Source organism: Strix aluco, chromosome 2 (genome assembly GCF_031877795.1).
Source record: "Strix aluco isolate bStrAlu1 chromosome 2, bStrAlu1.hap1, whole genome shotgun sequence".
Classification (NCBI taxonomy): Eukaryota; Metazoa; Chordata; class Aves; order Strigiformes; family Strigidae; genus Strix; species Strix aluco.
Genome location: NC_133932.1, coordinates 122,893,228 through 122,916,597, shown reverse-complemented (window position 1 = coordinate 122,916,597; position 23,370 = coordinate 122,893,228). Strand labels below are relative to the sequence as shown.

Below are 23,370 nucleotides of genomic sequence, written 5' to 3'. Positions count from 1 at the left end.
AAAAGTTGTAATTTTTCTGGCACCCTCCAGATTTACCAATTTAAGCTAACCTGCTATTGGAACAGGGTCTTTTGAATCAATCCTTACAAAATTTTTCCTCTGCTAAACTTAGTCATTTTAGAAACACATACTTAGCTATACAGGTTCAGTTTCCAAATTAGACAAGAAGTAAGCCTGACACCTGTAATTTCTTTTTACGGCTTTTTCCCATCTGAAAATTTCAAAGTTAGTTCTTAAATTTGGCCTGGTACAGAAAATTCTGAGCATATGCCTTTTCCTTGTTTGTTGAAGTTCAAGCAGAAGTTAACAATATAATTTAGCCAAACGTAAAGGTTAATAAATAACTAACAAAGCATTATTTATTCATTTCAATTAGAAAGACACTGGTTTGTATAGCTTTAGTTTGAAAATGTTCCCTAAAGGGGAATCTTTCCCTACACTTGGTTCTTTGTTCTTCTATTTAGTTTCTTTATCTCAAATCATAACTATAATGGAAGACTGCACCAACCTCTGAACATTTAGTGCAAGATAAGGTTTAATTCAATCATAAAGTCTTTCAGGACTCACTAAGCTTTTATTCTGCAATTTAAAATATTTGTACAGCTATAAACTATACAGTATTATGGTATAACAATTTTATTAGAATAAAAAAAAGGTTTACTATAAAAATACATTCTTATTCACTAATGAATTTTATGCATTCTTTGGTAAATTTTCAAAATGTTAATTCTATTTTAATTGCCTAGGGATATATAATCACTTACCTAGATTAACAGATTTTGCTACTTGAAACGTTTTCCATTTAAAGTCACTGATGAAAAAAAAAATCTTCATTGCATAAGATTGCATATCTAATGCAGTTTCTTTTAGTTTTTCATGCCAAGTTTTTTCAGCATATGGTTTAACATCACTTAACTGCTCGGTTGCGTGGAAGCGAACTTCCACTTCCACAAGAGAGAGTAGATAAGATTGTGAAAACAGTTGATATGTTTATTTTCCTTTATGTTTACATGTATTTGGAATCTTGGCCTTAAAAAAGTATGTCTTTTCAACCATCTCAGTGTTTGGAAGTAATAGTGAAGAAAATGCTTGTATAGTACATACATAAAGTTGTCCCAGTGGTGATTCAGGTGGTGCCAGTTGCTCTTATTCATCACTATATTAAAGTACGATGGAGAAGTTGGGGGTGTGGATGGGACTCCCATATGCCCTTAGACCTGATCTCTCCTCACAGATCAGATGATGGTTTCTTCTTTCTGAAAGATGAGAAGAGGGGGTTTCACTGCGGGGAGGTGTTAATCACTGTGATTAGGACATCTGAGAGATGTTTTCTGTGTTTGCCATGACAAGGTTTAAATCCTCATCACTTGTGGCACTTTGTCTGAAAATATTCAGTCTAGTATTATGGAAAATTCCAGCTTAGGGCAGATCCACTGTCAAATCTGCATTTTCATGTATTCTCTTTCATTTTGTAAACTCCCTTACATGTTAGAGCACAAAAACCATCCTGTGTCATAGGGCAATCCAGAAACAGTAGCGTTGTTTAGACAAACCTTGTTCGTTTTTTGATACTGTAGAATTTATATAAAATTTAAGATTAAATTTGTTGAACTATGCAGCTTTTTCCTCTGAATTTCATACACAAACTACATCATTTTCTTTTGCAATTGAACACAGGTAAATTTTGACCTGATGGAAACGGTTATGGTGCTGTGATGCTGATTCATAAAAACACCAGGCTCCGTATTGATTGTATTTTAACTGAAGCTCTCATTAATGAAAAATTAGTATCAGCAAAAAACCCATTTTTGATAAATGCAATAGCCTGCTTTTATGCCTATATTTCAGAATTTTCATCAAGAAGTCAAGAAAACAGATGATTCAGAAAGCCTGTCAAGCCTTGACAGTCTTGAGGCTGGAGAACAAAATGGAAATTACACAACACCGAGTGAATCATCTTTGACTACACAGTGTGACTGTGTCCTGTACAATCCAGAAACATCACAGACTAGAAATAATGGTTTGCTTTATACAGCTCAAAGTACTTCTAAAAATATGCATCTAAATAATTGTCTGAGAAATGTAGATTTGCAATACTACCACAATTTACCTATTCATGATCTTTTAGCTAAACATAATGTTCTAACTCCTGCTGAACATGTAAACAATTCAGAAGAGGAATCATCTGCTTCTCACAGATCTGGAAGAAAAAACGCAGAGTTCTCTACCTCTAGTAAGCAAGAAAACTCTGTAAGTAATACATTTAGTTTTCTGAAAAATATAAAAGAAGAAAGAAGCAAGCCTGCTTCTGGAATGTCTAGCACATTAGCCACTGGTCATCCTGTTTTCAGTCCTAGCAAAGCTTGGGCCAGCCCTGATTCTGTTCCAGGAGAAAGAGATCAGGATCTGATGCAAGATCAGAGTTTTAAAATGACCCCACAAAAAAGAACTATATCTGTGCAAACCTCCAGTCAACCTATTGCAACATCTATAATCTTATTTCCTAATCAGGGATGTTCCACTGTCATTCCCAGCACAGCTGATACATTACCAAAGGACAAAAACATCTGTACAAAGTTTTTAAAAAAAAAATCAGGAAAAATGACTGAAACAAAAGAAGAAAATATTAAATGTATTGATGACATTAATCCAGGATCATCTTTATTTCAGGACATACCAAATGCCTCAGTTCTGTGCGAAGTCAAGCAACAGAATAACAATGAGGAAGAAAAGGGAAATATGGTTGAAACTATGTCACTGGTGTCTGATACAGAGTTCAATTCTGGCCTTCCTGCCCAGCACAAAACCCTGAAAAACAATATTCTTGAAAGAAAAAGAGCTAAGTTATTCAGAAGTATCTTAAAGAAGGATTCTAAATATGAACCCAGTCATGTCAAAGCTGTGGTTTTGAACCACGGGATCAGTTTTGGAACTCGACCCATGTCTTCTATCAGAGACAGTTTAGAACTGGCAAAAATAAAAAAGAAAACTGCAGAAAATGAAAAATACAATAGAAACCTAACATGGTGTGATCAAATTAACCAGATAATAATAGAAAATAATGAAAAATGCTGTGAAAAAAACACCACTAAAATATCTTCTGCACAGCTGCAATATGTTCAAACTACAAATAATGCTCCTAAGACTAATTTAAGTATTGTTGCTCAACCTTCAAACCCCATGTTCATAAAAAATCATCAGGAAAACTTTCATATATCAAAACCAAATGTTAACTCTGAAGAATCAAATAAAGAATGCACGTCTCTGAATATATTTATGTCTACTGGATCCTTTTCTGCTAAAAAAGCTTGGACGTTACCAAAAGATGAAGAAAGTAAACCCCCAGTATGTAGTAATAATTCTAAAATTAATGAAGGTAATCAACTCAAAAGTAAGTCAAAAATAACTGGAAGAACAACATCTGTAAGACCCCAGTCAAGTTTTATGCCCAAGAAGAGAACAGGCACTATAATCCAACCGCAGTCGGCCGCTGAAGCCTGCAAAACTCGAAAAGCTTCAGGGAAATTGCTAGCACCTCACCCACCATCCGCACCTCTGCTGGGAAACAGAAGTGGCGGAAACACAGCCAGCCCTGGGTGTCAGCCACTGCCGCCTTCACGTCTTCAAGCTACCACTACAAGCAGGAATGATTTAATTGAAAGGCATGTTGTGTTAGCAGATCGGGTTTTAAATAGAAACGGTACAGAAAGCAGTGAGAGTATTACTTGTCGTTCTGATTTGGCCACTGCAATATCTATACCTGGCTGCAGCATGGCCAAATACAAACCTTGGGCAAAAAATACTTGTTCTGTATCTAGTGTTCAGACAAGCGCCTGTCAAGATTGTTCAGTAACCTGCACTGAAAGAAGACCTGTTAATGCAGAAAATGGATTATATCTCCATCATACCCCAGCAGCTGGAAAAACAAGTACCTCCTGGCAAGGAGCACATACTGCCCGAGCTCCTCAAGACTCTGCTGCTGGTAAGAGTCATGTTTCTGGGGTTGGGCTGGGGGGATGTTCAGATGAAAGTCTTTTTCAATTACATCAGAAATTTGTTTTCAGTTAAAACATCCAGCCTTTCATCCATTCACACAATACAGCCAGTTTTAACAAGTTTTCACCATTTGTCATTGTCATTTCTATTCTAGTGGTGCCCAGAGGCCTCTCAAACGTCCATCTGCATTTTTAATAGCTCTCTGCAATATTCAATGAAAAGGAAGTATTTTTCCTGAGATTATATTCCTGACTAATGAGCAAATGTGACAGGTGGACTAAGTAATGATATAGGAGGAAGTGACTAAGTTTATATGAGCAAGTTTTACAAGGTAACTGGGACTCATAGCTTGTTGTCCAACAGTCACTGCCACCTGAGAGTGAAAGAAATGTAGATCTACCATGTTTTTAAAATGATGACACTGTAAATGCCTAAATTTTTTAAGTTTTAGTCCCAGTAATACATTAATGCTCAAAAAAATTAAATGTAAGTTAAAGAGCTTCTACCAGACAAATTTTGCTGTGCTGCAAAGTATGTCGATTTACAAAGAATTTGAAGAAATTTGAGGACTAATCCTTCATTTTGTTAAAAATTAACCTTGGGAACAATATGATGCAGAGATTGGTTGGTAAGATAGAGGAAAGATACATAAGAAATTTCGGGATGATTCACGGAAACAGACTCTACAACTCAGAGTTATAAAGCAGACATGTTTACTCCAGCACCGGGTGCAAGGGGATTTCTCCACAAAGCTTGCACCCCAACAGCACATTTTACCAGAAACTTATAGAGTGTGGATATACATATTCATTGCATTACATAACACAAATATACATATGCATAAGTAAGTCTGGGTTAGTTCAAAAGGCTGGTGTCAGCAGTTTATGTTCTCTTTGCGCCTGCACATTGCCTCCTGGTGGTCGTCTTCAGGGGTCTTTTGGAGGAAGGCTCACAGTCTTCCTCACCTTGTACTTTTCCTCGGAGCATGCGCAGATTCTCTTAGCCAATTTCTTGAACAACAAGACTGGTTCCAGCTGGTTTACCACCTCTATCTTATCTAAAAGCACCAGTATATTAGATTCTACCGCCCATATATGACTATCTATACACTACAAAGACTAAACTTGATAGAACCCATCTGCTTTCCAAGGACGTGTCTCTTATTTTTGCCGAATATTGTAGTTCTTGGTAAGTTTCCACAGAAAACTGCTTTGTTTTGATGAACACAGTAGTCTTTGGTAAGTTTCCACAGAACAGTCAGGGCAAGCAGGATTATTAAGCATTAAAGCAGAAATCATTATAAATTGCTATAAGTTGCTATAAGTAAATAAATTGCAAAGCAGATGATCATATTTCCTTGTATCAGGGAGAATAAACTTTAATCTCCTAGTTTTCACATTTCAAAATAGCTTTCAAGCTTTTTGATTTGCCCTGTTTCAGCCTAGCTATATTCTGTGCTTTGGGCACTGATGGCATCCTCATGCTTATAATTTGTATGTTGTGTGCTGGTTTGCTTCCTACTGAGGGTTGCAGCTGGAGGCAGAGCTCCTGAAGCTGTAGACCCTGCTTCAGGTACAAACTGCTTCACCTACTGGGATCACCCTGAGGACTGGACGTGCAGCTCAAAGATACTGTCTAGCAAAATAAGTAATTCCCGTAACTTAAAAAAAATAAATTTCTAGTTTTATCTACTAATACATAGTTTTAACTGTGGAGTGATTCAGAACAGCTCTGTTGTGTAAGATCAGGTGTAGATGAATATTCTTGGCCTAAAGCAGGGGTGGGAAATGAGAAATGTTATCAGCTGTCCATTCCAGTTCGAAGTCAAACAGATGAGCTTAAGATATGTGTGACTTAAATTAACCTATTTGATTTTACATTGGAAATGAATGAAGTCTTGCATTACCATGCCTTGCCTCCAGCAGAGTTACTTGTCTCTTGTCCTTATTTGCACATCAAGTCAATGAATCAGAAAATGTACTGGGTCAGAGTTGTGTGCGCTACTAATACTGTCTTCACTGCAACTTCCTACATGCTACATCCCCAGTGTCACATAGCTCCAGCTTTTTTAGAGGAGGAGCTGAGTAACCTCTTTTTAAAATTTGGTTGGGTGGCCCTCTGTCAGTATCTGCTTAGATTTTGTGTTTAAAAGTCTTCTTTATTTTAAATACTCTAGATAACTCTTAATGACTTGCTATTATTTGTTCGATTGCCTGCAAATGCACATGGATCACCACTTCTTTGTCCTGAAGTGCTTGCTATGAGAGACTGAATACTGAGTAAAATACCTTGAGTAAAATACCTGCTGTGGCTCTATTACAGAGTTCAGTGAGGTCTGTAAGGACACTCGAAAATGTGATCAGTTGCAAAGCTTGGCCAAATATACAGAAAGAATAAGTGAGAACAAGATGAATAAATAAAATTGTTATCCATGAGGATCTTCCTTTAATTGGGCTTCCAGGCTTCAAGTATATCTTCTGGCTGACACGTATTATACTGTAGCTGGATATTAGAAATATTTATTTTTTAATTTTTTATTAGAATTTGTTATTTATTTTTTAATTATTTTATTAGATTTAAGTCCTTTGGTGTTCAGTCAGTAAAATGCTTTAAAAATATGTTTAACATTTAAGCCTGTGACAAATACGGAACTAATTCACATGCTTATAGTTAAACAGGGGTAGACTGCCCAGTATCTCATGCCCTTAAAGATACTATTGCTTAGTATACTTCTGTGTTAACGTTTTTCAAAGGAGTCTTTTCCTTGGCATAGATGTAGCATGACTTGCTAGACTAATTAAGTGCCAATGCATATCAATAGAGCAACTTTGGATTTTATTTTTCAGAAAAACATTATGTGATTACTAATATAACAAGGGGTTTCTTCTCTGCTTCTTTTTAAATTTTCCCCTGTATTTAATATAACATGATCACATTTCCTTTTCTTTTCAGGTGCTATTCAGCACCACGTGTCACATCACAGTAATTCACATATAACTAAATGGCAGCCTTTTAAAGCTAAAGTGTCTCATGTTACTGTTGATGGCAGCAGCCAGATGACTAGTTTCAAATCTGCTTCTAGGATCAATGAATTGTTTTCTTTTGCTGCAAATGTATAAATCAAGTAACTGCATTTACAAATCAAGTAACTGTGTTTACAGATGAGAATACAATATCTTCTTGGATGTGTAGATTCCTGACTTGGACATGAAAATGCTGATTTGCATCTCCAGTTTGATGCATGAATGTTTAATTAAGAACTCAATTTTAATTTTGAAACTTGATGCTTTAATTTTGAAAATGTATTATTACACCAGACAAAACTGAGATAAATTTGAGGTACAGTTTCTAGGTTAGGCCTTTCTAGCCGAGGGAAAATACTATACAGCAGTACTGTCATTAAAATTAGTATACAGATGTATAAATTAGTAAAAAATAAAAAATAAAAACTACAAAATCCCAAGCTGCAGAACTAAGGTTTTAAACCAGGACTTTGCATTCGAATCACACCTGTGAGGCCACACCTGGAGGACTGTGTTCAGTTCTGGGCTCCTCAGTACAAGAGACATGCACAGACTGGAGAGAGTCCAATGATGGGCTGTGAAGATGATGAAGGGACTGGAACATCTGTCCTAGGAGAAAAGTCTGACAGAGCTGGGACTGTTCAGCGTGAGGAAGAGAAGGCTCAGGGGGATCTTATCAATGTCTATAAATACCTGGAAGGAAGGTGGAAATAGGAGGGAGCCAGGCTCTTTTCAGTGGTGCCCACTGAAAGGACTAGAGGCACTGGACACAAAGTGAAACACAGGAGGTTCCCTCTGAACATCAGGAAACACTTTTTTTTTTACTGTGAGGGTGACAGAGCACTGGCACAAGTCGCCCAGAGACTTTGTGGCATCTCCACCCTTGGAGATACTCAAAAGCCATCCAGACACGGTCCTGGGTAACCAGCTCTGCTTGTGCAGGGGGCTGGACCAGATAGCCTCAAGAAGTCCCTTCCCACCTCTACCATTATGTGATTCTATGAATCAAATAAACTGTGTGAGCTATTACACGTTTTCTGTGCAGTGCTATGTAATCTTAACAAATGTTGAATCTATTAAGATGTAAGATACAGCATCTTGGCAACAGGCGTTTAATGTGTTGGACAACTGGACTTTAGGATTATTCTCTAAATGCAACTTATTTTCTAAAACATTACTTTTTGGCACATTATTTGACATTTGTTATATCATAGTTCACTGTTCATTCCCCCTCTTACTTGGTAAGACCACCTTGTATGTTTGTACAGACCATCTTTGTTATCTGGGATTCAAAGTGGGACTTCACTTAACCTGCTTATAAATGTCCACATACAATCCACATCTGTGGATAGTCCTATGCTATCATGAAATTAAATGTGCCTTAGAAGTGCCTCTTTCTCTCTTTTCACTGTAAGAAAATACATTTAGTGAGATCAGATGTAAACATACACAAGGTAAAGGTCTAAATTTGGACAGACATTTACTCACCATTATTAGTTTTGCTACAGCTATCTTTATTGTGGTTTTGCACATTTTTGGTTTATTTTTGTATGCATGTCATTTAAGGTGTTGTTCCTGTTGCAAGACAAAACCAGGTTTTTGACAACCATGAAAATAAACACAGAGCTTTTTCAGAACACAGAAGACAAAGTGTAGCCTCTAAAAGATGGAAACCTACTCATCATGCACAGGTAAATATTAAATACTGTATAAAATAAAAATCGTATTTATCTTCAAAATGGAAAGAGTTTCAGGAATATCAAAGATTTGTTCAGTGTCACGCTATTTTGATTCAGTGTGCTTAGTCAGCTTGCTGTCACTGCTAATGAAAAGAATAAAAGCATACATCACTGTATTAATATACACTAGTATTTTAGCACTTGAAAACATTTAGTAATATGAAATAATTTTTTAAAATGTTCAGAAAGTAGTATAGTTGCCTTAAATTACACTTAAAATATTCTTATAATATTTTTGATAGAATTCATTATGTACTGTCCCGCTGAGTCCTGTTCAATCTGCATTTGATCCAGTACAAAATATGAATAACACCTATAAGTCTGATGAAGGTATCGTAACACATCCCATTTCAATTCTTTTTTATACATAAAGTAGTGACCTAATATATCCCCTGTATAACATCACTTGTGTCTTTGGCATTAGCGATTCTAAGTAAGAAAAAGTAGTTGTCTAGACCTAATTTTTTCATGGAAATGTAAGATATAGCATCATGTGTCATTGATGGTTTTATAAATACATTACAATATATACTCGTTTCATTCCATTCCTGTTTGCATTTAACTGTAGCTGTATGGATCATACATAACTACATGATATGGTGCCAATTGTAAGATGCATTAGTGATCTTAATTATGTCATTTTCTAACATATCATGCTTCCTGACTTTGCCACCTTTTTGATCTTTTAATGTTAATTTTGTGTGTTTCACAGACCTATAGTCATGAAAGCAAGTATATTTAAATGTCATGAGCTCTTCTCATTTGAAGTTACTCCTGTAATCTCTTCGATTTCAGAAAGCACTGTTCAGTTTCTTATGGCAGAAAAGCTAGCAAATACATCCACTGCAGAGGATGAAATCCTGGCAGCTATGGAAAGTGTGCAACTGGCCAGACAGCCCTTACCGCTTAACAGGGCTCCATGTCCAGGCATGAGTGCACTTTCAGTAGAAGAACAGAAGATTTTCCAGTCTCTTGATCATCTCAATCAAAGGCTACAAGGTAAGTTTGAGAATAAATAGGATCCTACGTCAAGTGATTAAATAACTATATTTTGTTGTCATGGATTAATTTGGATTAAAAACATGAATCCTATGATATAAATATTTTTCTTTTATTATTATTATTCTTTACTAAATGCAGCAAATGGTAGATCAAAATCATGAAACCTTTCTTACAGTCAATGAAATTAATTTAAAATAATGGTGACTTTGTCTTGGTCAAAAAAATAATTCAAAATGTGACTAGACACCTTCAGAAGCTGGCTCAGCCCAACTGTAGCTGTTGTTTCTAACACGTTTGTTACAATTGTTCTTTGAAGATGTATCAGATGTATCAGCCTCACTTGAGAATCTGTTCCAATGATTATTCCTCTTAATTTATTTGCAATTATTTTTGCAAATAATTACCCTTTATATATCCTACATTTTTGCAAATGTAACCATTTATAATGAATGGCTTTTAATTTTCTTTCCTCTAGTCTTCCCCATGAATTCTTAAAGATCACAAATACTGAGTCGTGAGAATGCTGCAACCAAATCTGAATGTTTAAGTGAATATCACTTATGCAACTATTTTAAAAATGTCAAATTTACCTAAGTGTTCTCTAACCTGTTCTTTCTCTATGCCAGGCAGATTTCTTACCTGCTTTATACTGGTATTTTTGACATGAGCACTCCAATCACAGCTTCCATTTTGCTGAAGAATGTGGGGGAAAAGTATTTACATGTTCTTGATAATTTTTTCTCTCCAGTGATTAGTTAGCTAACACTTTCATTCGTCGTCCTTTTATAACTAACATACTTGTAGAACAAACTTACTTCTTGGGTCTTTTACTACTGTAACTAATGGTTAGTGTGTGCTTTGACCTATGTGATCATACAGGTCTTTCACAAAAATTCTCATTAGTTTGACATCGTTTCTGTATTTTGTGTGCTCCATCCTGTATTTGAAATCAGTGGGGACCCTGTGACTTAGTCCATGTGGTCTTTTCACTGGACTGCTTGTCTTTCCATATCATTGGAATAACTTCTGCTTGTTATTTTTGCTGTTTATGGAACTGCCAAGTCTCCTGAATTTTACATGTTCCTCAGACTTTTTTCATATGAAATTTTACATGCCAATTATTTGAGTTTATAAGAGTCTGCTTGCTTGAAGTCCATTGATTTTATTTTACAATTCCACTACTTTTCCTTCTGGACTGCATCATTTCATGGTCACATATACCCAAGGTTACCCTCTTATTGACTGGAATCAAACTAAACCCAGGCTTATTAAGCTTCTGCACACTACCCGTACGTTTCTACGTCAAATGGTAAATTGCTTGACTTTGAGGAAAAAGGCTTCAGTTTCCTGTAAACTGCAACAACAGAGTAAACGATCTTTGCAACCACTTAGAAACTTTTTGCAGCTGTATCTTACAATTCCTGCTTCCATCAAACAGCAGTTCCAAATTTCATTATATTGTACCTCATGCTTCCGGGCAAATAGACGTGAACAATTCTGTCTTTTGTCAGAGAGGAGTTTTAGTATGATGTGCTCGGGTTAAGAAAGTAAATATGAAAAACGAAATACAAGAAAATAGAAAATAAATTGCTGTATAAATAACAAAGAAATGACAAAGAAATAGAGGCAAAGGTAAATGCAGCAAAAGAACTGGGAGAAAGAAAGCTGAAGTGTGCAAAGTGTGAAAAGGAAAACTATGAAAACTAAAAAAAGTACATAAGGAATATGAAAGAATCGTAGGAGTTAACTGCAAATGAAGTAACTGTGAAAATTAATCTAATACATATATATATGTATCTTAGAAATTTAATTAGCTTGCCTAATTATTTGGAGATTAAAATTGGTAATAAGAAACTGGGAAATTTTACAGGTAGACTTATGGGACATATAAGTACCTGTAAGTATGTACCTGTAAGTAAGTAAAGTGTTGTAAAACAAGTTTAAAAACATGTTTTTAAACCATGACCTTTCTGAACCCCTTTTTTTGGCTTAGTTTTCACATGTGACCAAATTAAGTGACTAAAACAGTGTACATTCATAGTGGTCTTTTTAATGAATAACAGTCACTAACCAATCCAAGTCTGGAATTTTTGTTGCCAGCCTAGAGTAGCTGGCACTCTTTTCTCTAGCTTTAGATTTCTTTGTTGACACTATTTTTTTTGTTCAGATAATAATATCTAGCTGCAAACTTTAAAAATACAGATATAGCATATACTTCAGCAGCTGTTGGTAAGGGCAAAAAAAACAGGGCTGTTAAACTACATTTCCACAATCTTCGTGAAGGTTTGTGTTGAATATTTGACTGTGAATCATATTTCCACTATAGTATTTAGTTTATGTAATATTTATGATTTGTGTTATTTTTAGATGTTCAAGAAGCCATTACCAGAAACCCATCTGCTTCAAATGTTTTGCAGATAACCACCCCTTTAGTAAGTATTTAACTTAAACATGTTCAGCTTTAATTCCTACAAACTGACCTTATGGCTTATTTTATAGTAAAAATATAATCGAAAACATTGACATCAATCTGCTCAACTGGCTTGCCAGATTTTCAGATTTCTATTTATGTAAAAAAAAATACACGTATGAACCTTATAGTACTGTAAATAGGCTTTAATGGTTTATACCAGACTGCCTCACCCTCTGGCTTCATTTTCCTTTTGGAATCTGAAGACACTTCCAAAGTCCAGGAAATTCCAAGAACTTTTAAGGAATAGTGATTTAGTAGGGTCCATTTGAACTATATATTGGTCATAATTAATTTGTATTTCTTAATAACATAGACAGGAAGGGAGGAATGATGCATGGTGGTGCATAAAATAATTGGTAATACAATAAATTCTTACTCTGACCTGCAGGTATGCCGTGTTCTATAAGTGATAGGTATTATCTTTCTTCAATAAGTTTTTGTATTTTGTTTCATATATTCTAAATCTTGTCAGTTTGAAACAAAATAATTATGATACCTGGAATATGAAGAACTGAATAGGCAGATGAGTGTCCAAAGTACAAAATACACATTTCAAATGTTCAGTGCATAATGCAGGAGTTAGTATTTATAATTCTGTATTATCAGTCTCCTCCTTTACTATATATTTGTACTGAGGGAAAAATACAGACACATGACTGTATACTTCACAGACTTTATATACTTCCACATACTTCATATACTTTACTGGATAAACTGTTACCAAAAATGTTAGAGAAAAATACTCTTTATTCAGAAAGCTTTTGCCACTTACTGAGCTTGAGACTGAAAAACCCCAGAAAGTATCCAGGCTCCTAAATTAAAAATGATTGCCTGGTTTTGAAGTGGGACTGTGAAAAGAACAGGGAGCACATCATTACCTCTCTTCTTGTGAATCCTAGTAGTAGGTGTGACTTGGAACCTGAGCTTCCTCTCTTCTGCCTCCTGTCTTACCAATTTAATTCTTTATGGCTAAATAACTTGTAAATTGTGTATTTTTCAGCAGTTAGTGTAACATAGGTACCTTTATTGGATCTAACTCTGTTTTACTAAAGCATTTCTGAGCTTGTGTGTTCTCTGGGGCTTTCTTCATAGCCTGTCCTACTTTAAAAAAAAAAAAAAGCTCTTCTCCCACCAATGCATTTTCCTGGCTTTCAATAGTCAGAGTTCTTGGCTGGCTGGTCTGTGACAAAGCTTTCTCCCACTGATTCTTCATCTGCAAGATTTTTGTTTCACGAATAAGATATAAACACTAGACATTACTCAGGCTGTCCAGTCTCTGGAACTGTAAGTTCTCTGATGGACATTTAAGACCCTTCTTTCCCTACAAGTATATACTTAAGCATTTAAACAGGTGTCTTGCTGTAGGGATACATTCAGATCTCTGGCACTGGCTTGGAATTCTTGATGATAAGAGTGAACCACTATCGTATAAGTTCCCAGCTGCAGAAAAGGTATAGATGACCAAGATTTCATCAAATCTTCTGCAATGAGAAGTGGTGGGATTTTAAATTTTTACTTCACCAAGAGAACAACCTGCTTTGGCTCTCCTAGTTTCACAACATCCAAATAAACTCAGTAATTTGTGTGAATGACATTGTACCCTGTAATACCAACCTCTAAATCGAGATGAAGGTGCACAGCTGTTTATATACTGGAAAACAGATCACATGATGTCATCAAATTATTTTTCTTGTATGTTATATTATGCATAATCACATTTCTGTTTATATACATGTATATCTCAATATTCTCCATTTTATTGTAGAGTGTTCAGCAATGTATATCCTCCCCTTTGGTGAACACTGCAATAGCCTCACAGCAGTACCAGGATGCCTCAGCTAACAATCGATTGCGATTGTACAGGAGATACTGACATCATATGACCCAGGATATTGCAGCTTTATGTACTTTATATGTAATGTGTATACTATCTGACACTATAAAATTAGCAACAAAATAAAGACAAAACAGTAATTCAAATAATCAATGTCAACTGACTGGTAAGCATTTTTAGAATAATTTATTAAGTCTATTTTATTATGCACTTTATTAAAAGAATGAAAATACTTCACATTTTTTAGTGTCTGTATTGTTTGTGTAAATTTCCTGTACCCATAATTTCATAATAATGAAAGGAAAACAAATGTTTTGCTACATAGATTATGTGTAAACTACTTTCATAATTTCTCAAGTTTTTTAAGATTTGCTAATGGATTCTACTACAATTGTAAAATATGTGTTATAAACGTGATTTGATTATCAGTAAATAATACATGCAGTTTCACCTTTTATCTTTATATTGATGGCTGTATTGCAAATGACTGCAGACTGTGTGTTGCCCTTACTCAGGAACCACACCTGATGACTCTAAAACTGACTGTGCTCCCAACATCATACTTCTCCTAGCATGTGCTCCTGCAGGTCTTGCTGAATTTGTTGGAGATTCCTGTTCTCCAGATTTTCCCAACAACTTTTATCAACACTTGCACTTAAAGAAGAATTCTTCCCCAGCTCCTTCTGTAAAGAACCCCAGGCTGAACCTGTCAGAAAATTAGAAAGAAAGGTGCTTTGGAAGGAAATATACTACTAGTGGTATGTAGATGCACTTTCATTGAAGCATGTAAGGAAACCTCTTTACATCAGTGTCAGCTTTAGGCTAAAACAAGTATTCTAGAAACACAAAACCATAAGCACCCAGCTAACTCATCCGCAAAAATTGGATTTTGGTTTTCCTGATTGGTTTTACCTTTTTAAGCCATATTACAAAATCTCTACTTAAAAGGAAGCTAAGTGGGGAGAACAGGCCTGGAGACAAGGACTCCACTCCTGTCTTTAAGATACCCAGATGGAGCCAAATATTAGTATTTTCTGCATAAGGGCATGTATAGTCTAAGAACATGTCTGAGTGTCTTTCTGCAGAGCTAGATGCACTTGCAGTTGTCTTTGCAAGTGGTTATGTTGGAGGGACAGATTGGTTTTGGCAGTCTTGGATTGGCAAATTATACATTGATCCCTCAGTTTTAAATTCATCTGAGGCATGACGATTAACATGTCAACAGATTTGATGTGTCTGGTGATAAACCTGTCTGCATTGTTATGTCAATTCTGATTAAAGGCCTTTTGTTAGTTAACTAGCATGATACCTAAATCTGTGAAGTTAGTTAATTGCTAAGGAATGGTAACTTTTTAACTTCCTCTCTTTACTCTTCCTCTGCTGTTTCAGTACAAAGTAGATAAACATTGAAACAAGCTGTAGAAGGTACATACAATGCACAGAATCGGTCAACAAATTTAGGCTGGTAATTAGCTGTAAGAAGCAATAAAAGCAATTTACTAAATCTCTGGGTTTATAACTCCCTATTAGATGCCTGATTTTCTGTTCATATCTACACAGTAAGAATTGTGGGGTTTGTCTGGGGACTTAAGTACTACCATATTTCCACCAGAGATGTGCCTGAATCCCACACAAGTGTTACTACTAGTCTTTGTTAAAGCGTATGGGGGCTTAGGAGAGTTGTATTTCAGGAGGGGGCTCAGTGCTGAACCAGTGCAACCATGGGAACATGCACCCAGAGGGACACTGGCATTTCTCTAAATGGAATGCATCTTCGCAAAAGAAGCAATTAATTATTTTGCAAAAGTATTTTTAAAGCTTTGTTATTCCCCCTCATACCAAGATCGTCATACCATTATCTTTAATAAGTGCTGCCATTGCTTAGGAGGGAACCAGCCTGTAAAAAGGAGAGAAGAGGAAAACATGTGCCCATCATAACCATGGACAATTGATCAGGGGATTAGAGATACCTGCTGGCAAACAGTGTCAGCCAAAACTAGCGTAGCAAATAGTTAGCAGCTGAAATTTTACAAAGGACGTTTAGGGAAAGATTGATTTTTTCAAAGCAATGTTTTGAAGAATGGAATAATGCTACCTTTCTCCTCTAGCTAGGCACTGCAACATCTTTGGAGGAAAAATCTGATAAGCTTAAAGGGCTGACTTCAGTCTGGAGCCTGTTAAAATAAACTGTATTTAAACATCAAAATTGCAGAAACTTGGTGTCTTATGATTGCTGCTGTCTTCTGTCCTGACACTGCTGCCAAAAAAGGGAAACCATAGCTGCAGTCCATGTGCCTAAAGGATTCTGATGTGTGTCAGTACTTACTGAGTCTTTGGTGCTCGAATACATGTCAAATTCCCAGCAAAAGACATGGGTGTATCCTCAGAGCAAATGAACAAAGGCCTTCTGAGTTGGAACTCAAAATTGGTTTGCACGGAAAATACTGAGCCCTTACATTTCTGTATGCAGTACACTGCGACATTCCAGTATGGCAAGGATTTAATATTTAAATAGCAAGGGAAAGTTTCCCCACAGAGATTAAGAGACGGGAAAGCAAATAATCCAAATACCAGAGGCCATGGATCAAAAACAACCCTGCTAGTCAGCAAGCCAGAGCAGCAGCTTAACCAGGTTTCTTCTCCTATTAATCAGTTTAGGTGGCAAAAGCAAAGCCCATGAGTCAGCTTCCTCAATTACATGCAGGGATTTTTTTTCAAAAACAGGTGCCTGTATTTCTGTTTCTAGGAAAATATTTTCAAATGAGTTATTTGATTTAGGCTTCAGCTCAAAAATAACCTTGTTTCCTAGATCACTTTGGCTCTTCTGACGATACTAAAGTATAGCTTTTGTTTAGGTGGCTAAACAGTGTGACTCTCTGGCATCAGGAATGTGCACTATGAGAGTGGACCCAGAGGCAGCTGCTGGATTCTGAGCACTTGTGAAGAGCCAACAAGGTCTTTTTTTCCCATTAGTTGATGGCTATTCTTCAGACTGATGTTTCCAAGCTTTTCTATTCATCACATAGAAATAAAAAAAGATTAAAAGGCTTAATTTTATTTTTCAAGTATGAAAGAAAGTAAATATGTTAAAATCAACAAGCTTGGTTTAGACATGAACATACTAAATTTTGCATAGATTTATTTCAAAAACTCTTCACTCTGCCTACCATTTTTGCTGCTTTTTAAAGAAACTAGTCCATATTCTTTCTACAATAAAATTCTAATATGAAAAGAAAACATGAAAACCAGGTTAAAGTTACAGTTTTCAGCACAAGTCTAACGACAAAACACCCACAAAGCTTCTTTAAATCTGCACCCATGTGCCTGATTTTCAACTCAATTGAACACCCGTAGGGATGGTTTCAGGTGCCAGTACAGCTCAGTGCTTTTGCATAGAATGACATGCAAATGGTCCCAGAAAATAACCACGTGTCCTCAGTACATATCCTTTCCCATGTGACCAAGTATACTTTAAGCAGGAGGCTAAAGACCAACAGGTCACACGAAGTTAAGCAGGGGAGCCAGAGCACAAGTTTAATTTTCATTGATAAGATTAAACTTTCACATTTCACAGAAAGCAGACATTCTCCTTGAAAGAAATTTGCTGCTTTACACTGAGCGTCCTTCTTGGTCTAATTTGCTCCTTGGGTGGCAACAATGAGTGAATTTGCCCATCCATAAATCATGGATCTATAAGGGGAATTTACCTGTGGCATATTTTATTTATACTACTGCAACACCTGGGAAAACTCGATTGTGATGAACACCACAAAGCTGAGGCCCGCAAGCAAGCAGTAAGGCTCCAGGGTCAAATGAAAGCAAGATTTCAGCATGAGATGGCAGCTCCACAGCTATTCTGTGGCAGCATGGGGTCTGTAATGATAAAGCCATTCCAGCTTTACTCAGGGAAAGTTACAAAAGTGGTGTAGACACAGCATTGCCTTCAGCCCATCAGCTAATACAAGGCAGCAGCCAGGGAGAATGTCCCAAATGGGTTGCTAAGGGCAGTGGAGCAGAGGAAGATGAGGGTGTCATTGACAAGCAGCCTCCCAAGCGCAGACATGGCCAGAGTTAGAAGGGTTAGAAAAAAGGGGCTGATGTCAACACAACCTTTACACCCCATCAGGGGTTTGCAGGGTGTGAGAGCACCCCTGCCAATGTCCACCTTCTCCTCCATCTCCTATGCAGTAGCCTCCAATGCCAGGAAGAATATTATCTAGCACTACATCTGGGAGGGCATCATGAGCTAATAGCCACCACCCACCCAGCACCTGCAGCTTGGTTTTAGGATGGCAGGAGGCAATGGACATGAGGCCTCTTGATCAGGGCAAGAAGAGCCCCCGCCTGCTGTTGGCGCTGGAGGCAGCGGTGACAGGCATGAAGGTGCTGTGGACGTGAGGGATGGGTGAAGCTGCAGCCAGTGGGACTGTGCCATGTCCTCGGTGCTGGCAGGGACAGGCAGGGAGACAGGGACTGGTTGGACTGCAGCTGGAGCTGCCACAGCAGCCTGGGTTTTCTGAACAAGACCCTGACTCTCCATCCTCTTCTGCCAGCCAGGGGCATCAGGCAGCAGGGTCCCTACCTAGGCTGGTTGATAAGGTCTTGGTGGTGGCAAGAACTGCAGCAGTAATGGGAGGGAAGAGGGGGACTGGGCGAGGCCAGAGACCAGCCTCCTCCAGCCATTGTTCCTGGCCAATTTGCTTTCATGGGGAAAAAGTATTTTCTGTAGCTACCACATTCACAGGAACAGAACTGCAGCCTTGTGAAGGGATGAAGGCCTTTGCAGAGCCACTAGTGACAGCTGTACTCCATGTTTCAAACATTTTAAACACTGTTTTGCAGCCAGAAGGGACACCAAGTAAACATTTATTTATGACAGTGGGGACAGCCAACTTTTGTGTGAAATTTCAGCAGTGAACACTGCTGTTCTATACAACCACAGGCTATTAGCACTGAGGGTACCTCAAAGCATTTGAGACTAAAGGGCACCCTTGAAATATGTATTTACCTGTATTAGGCCAGTATTTAGCACACAAGTCTTGAGTTGCTTGGCAGAAGCTGTGGTAAAACTCCTGCTGGGGAGGAGAACTGGACTGATGCGCTGTCAAATTCTGCAGACAAAACAAGAATGGCAATGCACGTTAGAAAAGAAATCAGCAAAATATGGGCAGAGTGAATATGAACAGTGCCATCTAAAACATAGCTGTTGGTGTGTGGGAATAACCAGACTCTCTTGTCATCAAATACACTGAAACACTTAAATCTACTCAATCAAGTAGACAGGAGGTTCCATATCCTTTAATCGTCCTCATCATAATATTCATAATAGCCTGGCTCTAACACCACTGCTTTTATAAGAGAGAATTCACCCAGAGTGAATTTGACCCCATATAACTAGAGATGACTCCACAATGTTTTTGGAATTGTATTTCAAATCATAGCTGCAGGATTCCTTCAATATTGAATATAAATTCCAAGCCAGCAACAATGGTGGCAATGGTCCAGGTGACAGAAGTGGCTGTGGGTGACACAAATCTACATATAAAGTCTCTATTATTGTATATATTAATTTTGTGTTTGTTTTGAGAAGGAAGGAATTGTTCAACATTTTTATTTAATCTGTATCCAATAGTTCATGCTCTTTCAGAGTGGCAGAAAAAGAGGAAAAATAAGGGGAGGGGAGGGGAAGGGAAGGCAAGGCAAGGCAAGGCAAGGCAAGGCAAGGCAAGGCAAGGCAAGGCAAGGCAAGGCAAAAAAGAATAAAGGATGTGAGGAGAGGAGAGGAGAGGAGAGGAGAGGAGAGGAGAGGAGAGGAGAGGAGAGGAGAGGAGAGGAGAGGAGAGGAGAGGAGAGGAGAGGAGAGGAGAGGAGAGGAGAGGAGAGGAGAGGAGAGGAGAGGAGAGGAGAGGAGAGGAGAGGAGAGGAGAGGAGAGGAGAGAAACAAGAAGAAAAAAAAATCACTTTCCTATGCCTTTTGTCCAATTTTCAACAATGTCTATTCATACTTAATCTTTCCTACTGGTGTTGGGATAAGACTCTAAAAGATGCTGAATCTGTTTAAAGTTGTGCCATCATGCAGTTAGGTAAAAATGCCAGTAGAATGGACCACTGTCTGTTATTTGATGGTCATTGAAGAACTGTGTCATTAAGCAAACTGAAATAAAGTATTTTGGATCATTTCCTTCTTTAGAAATAATTTCTATTTATTTCTAAAGAAGGAAATTATCCAAAATACTTCATATTCAGCAAAGAGTTTTGGTCAAAGAAAAAAAATCACTGAAGTTGAAATATTTCTGTTTATATTTAAAAGACTGACTTTTCACTTCAAGGTAAGGTTTTGAGACTAAATTTAGCTTAATCAGATGAGTCAAAAGCTATGTGAAATGTTTTGTTTCAGGTCCATTTAAATATAGTGGTAATTTCTTGCCAGTGGAAATTATTTCCCCTTCTGATTTCTCAGTGTGGCCATCTAATAAAAAGCAAAAACTATTTGCATGATCTATTCAGGAGGTCTGAACTCTGTTCTCAGCTGTAGGCAAAGGGTTTTGCACTGGAGAACACGGCCTTCAGAGACTGTATGGTCAGTTTGCTGGAGTTAATTTTCTCTTAGTTATTCACATTGCATCACTGATCTCTGTTTTCTAGTCAGCCCATGCCTATGGTCTCCCTTTGGAGAACAGAGCTATATGGTGTGGCTCTGCACAGCTGCTGTGGCAGTACCAACACACACGTTCTCAGCAGTTGAGAACAGCACAGGGAAGTTTCAGCTGGCAGGATATGGGGGGGAAGGATGAGTATTTACACACACCTTTCACGATATTGCTCTTACCAGCAGCCAGAACTAAGGAGACAGGCCACACGTTGCTAAGGGTAAACCTCTTTCCCTTCCTGGAGAGCCCTCCTGTAGCCTGAGTCCTACCAGAAACGAAAGGTGACTTGGCTGACCAGAAAGATTGTATGTTTAGGTTAAGCATATAATGGCCTTGGTGGAGCTGAAGAGTGAGCTTTGGATTTCTTAGACAACTCCCAGGCCAGTAACAGTCTTTCCCCTTTTTCTTGGATTGTTAGAAAGCTGGATGAAAGCGTGAAAGCAATTATGTCCTTAAGACCTCTCAAAATTACCGCACCATCCGCGCCCTGTGATTAAGTTCCTCTCTCTGACTGAGATTGTCAGAAGCGATCTGATTTCTGAGGCAGCGTGTGCTGTAAGGTTTTGTGGGATGGCAGAGGCTTTGCACACACAATACACCTTTGCAGACACAACTAAACCTTCCAATTCAATGATCTTATTGCACATGTGTGTTTGTTTTCTAGAGGGATGGAGATATATAGGGCATATATAAACAAATTCTTAGTCCTTAGTAATTAACACTGCTTCTGAGAGTGATAGACATAATAACTTTTTTCTTTTGTTTTTAGATTTCAGGATGTGGCACACTGTAAGACATGCTTCTGTGCTGTTGCCACAAAAATACCCTGCTGCAAGGGGGAAGAATTTGTCTTCATTTGAGGGGGGGGTGTAGTCCAAATATGGCCCAAGCCTGTTTGATAGTTCTCTTCTAAATGAAATGATGACAATCCTCTTGTGACTAGGAAACATTCCAGAGCCGGGGTGTAGGGTTACACAATGGTACAGTGTGTTGCCCCTGATTTATAATTTGAGAAGCAGATTGCGTTCAGACAGAATGTGAGTTGAACAATGAGGTTTCTAGTCCTGATCTCATTAACAGAGATTTATACCAAGAGGCTATTGTATCTTGTTCTTTTGGTTTGCCATGCCAGCAAACATTCATAAAGTTATTTTAAAAAGAAAGCTTCTGTCACACACTTAGGTCACAAAGTTCTCAGGAAAATAGTCAAATATAGAGTGGTCTCAATCTGCACTTACTATGGCTTATGTTTCTGGCTTTAATAAGTCTCAGAATGATTACTGGATCAAACGTCACACTGAAGCTTATTACATGTAAAGATTTGTGGAGACACGGCTTAAAATGCCTTTTCACATATTTATGTTTGTTCACGGTTGAGTCACTCTAAGATAGCTTATTATTTGCAAATCATACATAATCACTGAAAGAATGTTCTTCCAGTGCAGAAGAACCATTAGTAGGTGGAGTAGCAATAATATCCTGAGAGCTACTTTCCCTCCTACCGCCCCCAGAGTCTCTGTGCTAAATGAAAGGTTGTAAGGACACGGCCTGGAACCTGCTCTTCACCAACAGTCAAATAGTCTCTGTGCACACAGAAGAGGATAGATACACAGCACATCATTAATTAATATTTCAATAATGCTGCCAGGCAATTTGGCCTGACAACCAGTAAAAAGAAAATGGAGGTCCTTTTCCAGTCTCGCCATGCTAGAAAACAGACTGGCCCAGCCACATGTGTTGACAACGCAGCTCTGAAGCCTGCAGACCAATTCTGCCACCTCAGCAGGAGTCTGTCTCGGAGTGTCACGGCAAGAGATGAAGTCACACAGAGCACAGCAAAATCCAGCACAGCTCTCAGGAGATTAAAGGACAGTGTATCTGGAATACAGGAGGCATCTGGCTTCAAAGTAACTAAGTGCCACACAGCTGTCATCACCACTTTTTCATACTCCTGTGAAACATGGACAGTTTACCATTATCAAGGCATGTGACTTCCCAATTCCACCTGCACTGACTTTTGTGCTCTTGCTGGTATAAATAAACACACAGTGCAATTAGCCTATTTTTCACAGTCCTGTCAAATACTGAGTGCTGTAGTGTAGTAATACTCCTGTAAGCTATGTTCTCCCAGACAGCTGATGTACATGTCAGATAAGAAGCCACACAAAGCCAAATTCGATGGCCAGTTTACATATATCAAACAGCTGAGAGTAGGTGAGCAGACAGGGCAGCAGAAACACGTCAGGCAGATCTTCAGGTGGCAGCCAGCTCCACATCATGGAAAACTGCTGCTAAATAGCATCTACTGTTGCAAAGAACATGGATCAGCCACATCACACATAGAAAGAGTAACCCTATGCAGTGCAGGGGCATGGAGGGAAGTGGGCGTTGTGAAGATCGACAGCAACGTCTGATGTGTTCGATTTGTACTGTGAATACAGGACATGTTTCTCCCCAGTAAAGGTACAACAGCTGAGTCTTTCATGTTGAATTAGCAACAGACATTAACCTTCCTTTTGGAGCTAGACCTTCCTTTTGGTCTCCTCTGCCTGAACTCCTAGCAGAGATTAAAAGGAATAATGCAATATCCTCTCAATCAGCTCCTGGCCTCACTGTTCTAAGAGTTGCACAGTATTTTTTACCTTCATTTTTT

At 37.9% G+C, this 23,370-nt stretch overlaps 1 protein-coding gene across 1 annotated transcript in view; it reads left to right on the top strand.

Moving 5' to 3' along the window:
• CEP126 (centrosomal protein 126) overlaps positions 1–15,571 on the top strand; it is a 41,914-nt gene extending 26,343 nt beyond the window's left edge. The window contains exons 5-10 of the mRNA XM_074816738.1: positions 1,849–3,982; positions 8,586–8,710; positions 9,001–9,088; positions 9,554–9,757; positions 12,128–12,192; positions 13,999–15,571. Of these exons, the coding sequence (XP_074672839.1) occupies positions 1,849–3,982; positions 8,586–8,710; positions 9,001–9,088; positions 9,554–9,757; positions 12,128–12,192; positions 13,999–14,106 (2,724 nt within the window). The 3' untranslated portion in view covers positions 14,107–15,571. The remainder of the gene's footprint in view (positions 1–1,848; positions 3,983–8,585; positions 8,711–9,000; positions 9,089–9,553; positions 9,758–12,127; positions 12,193–13,998) is intronic.
• The last annotated feature ends 7,799 nt before the right edge of the window (positions 15,572–23,370 follow it).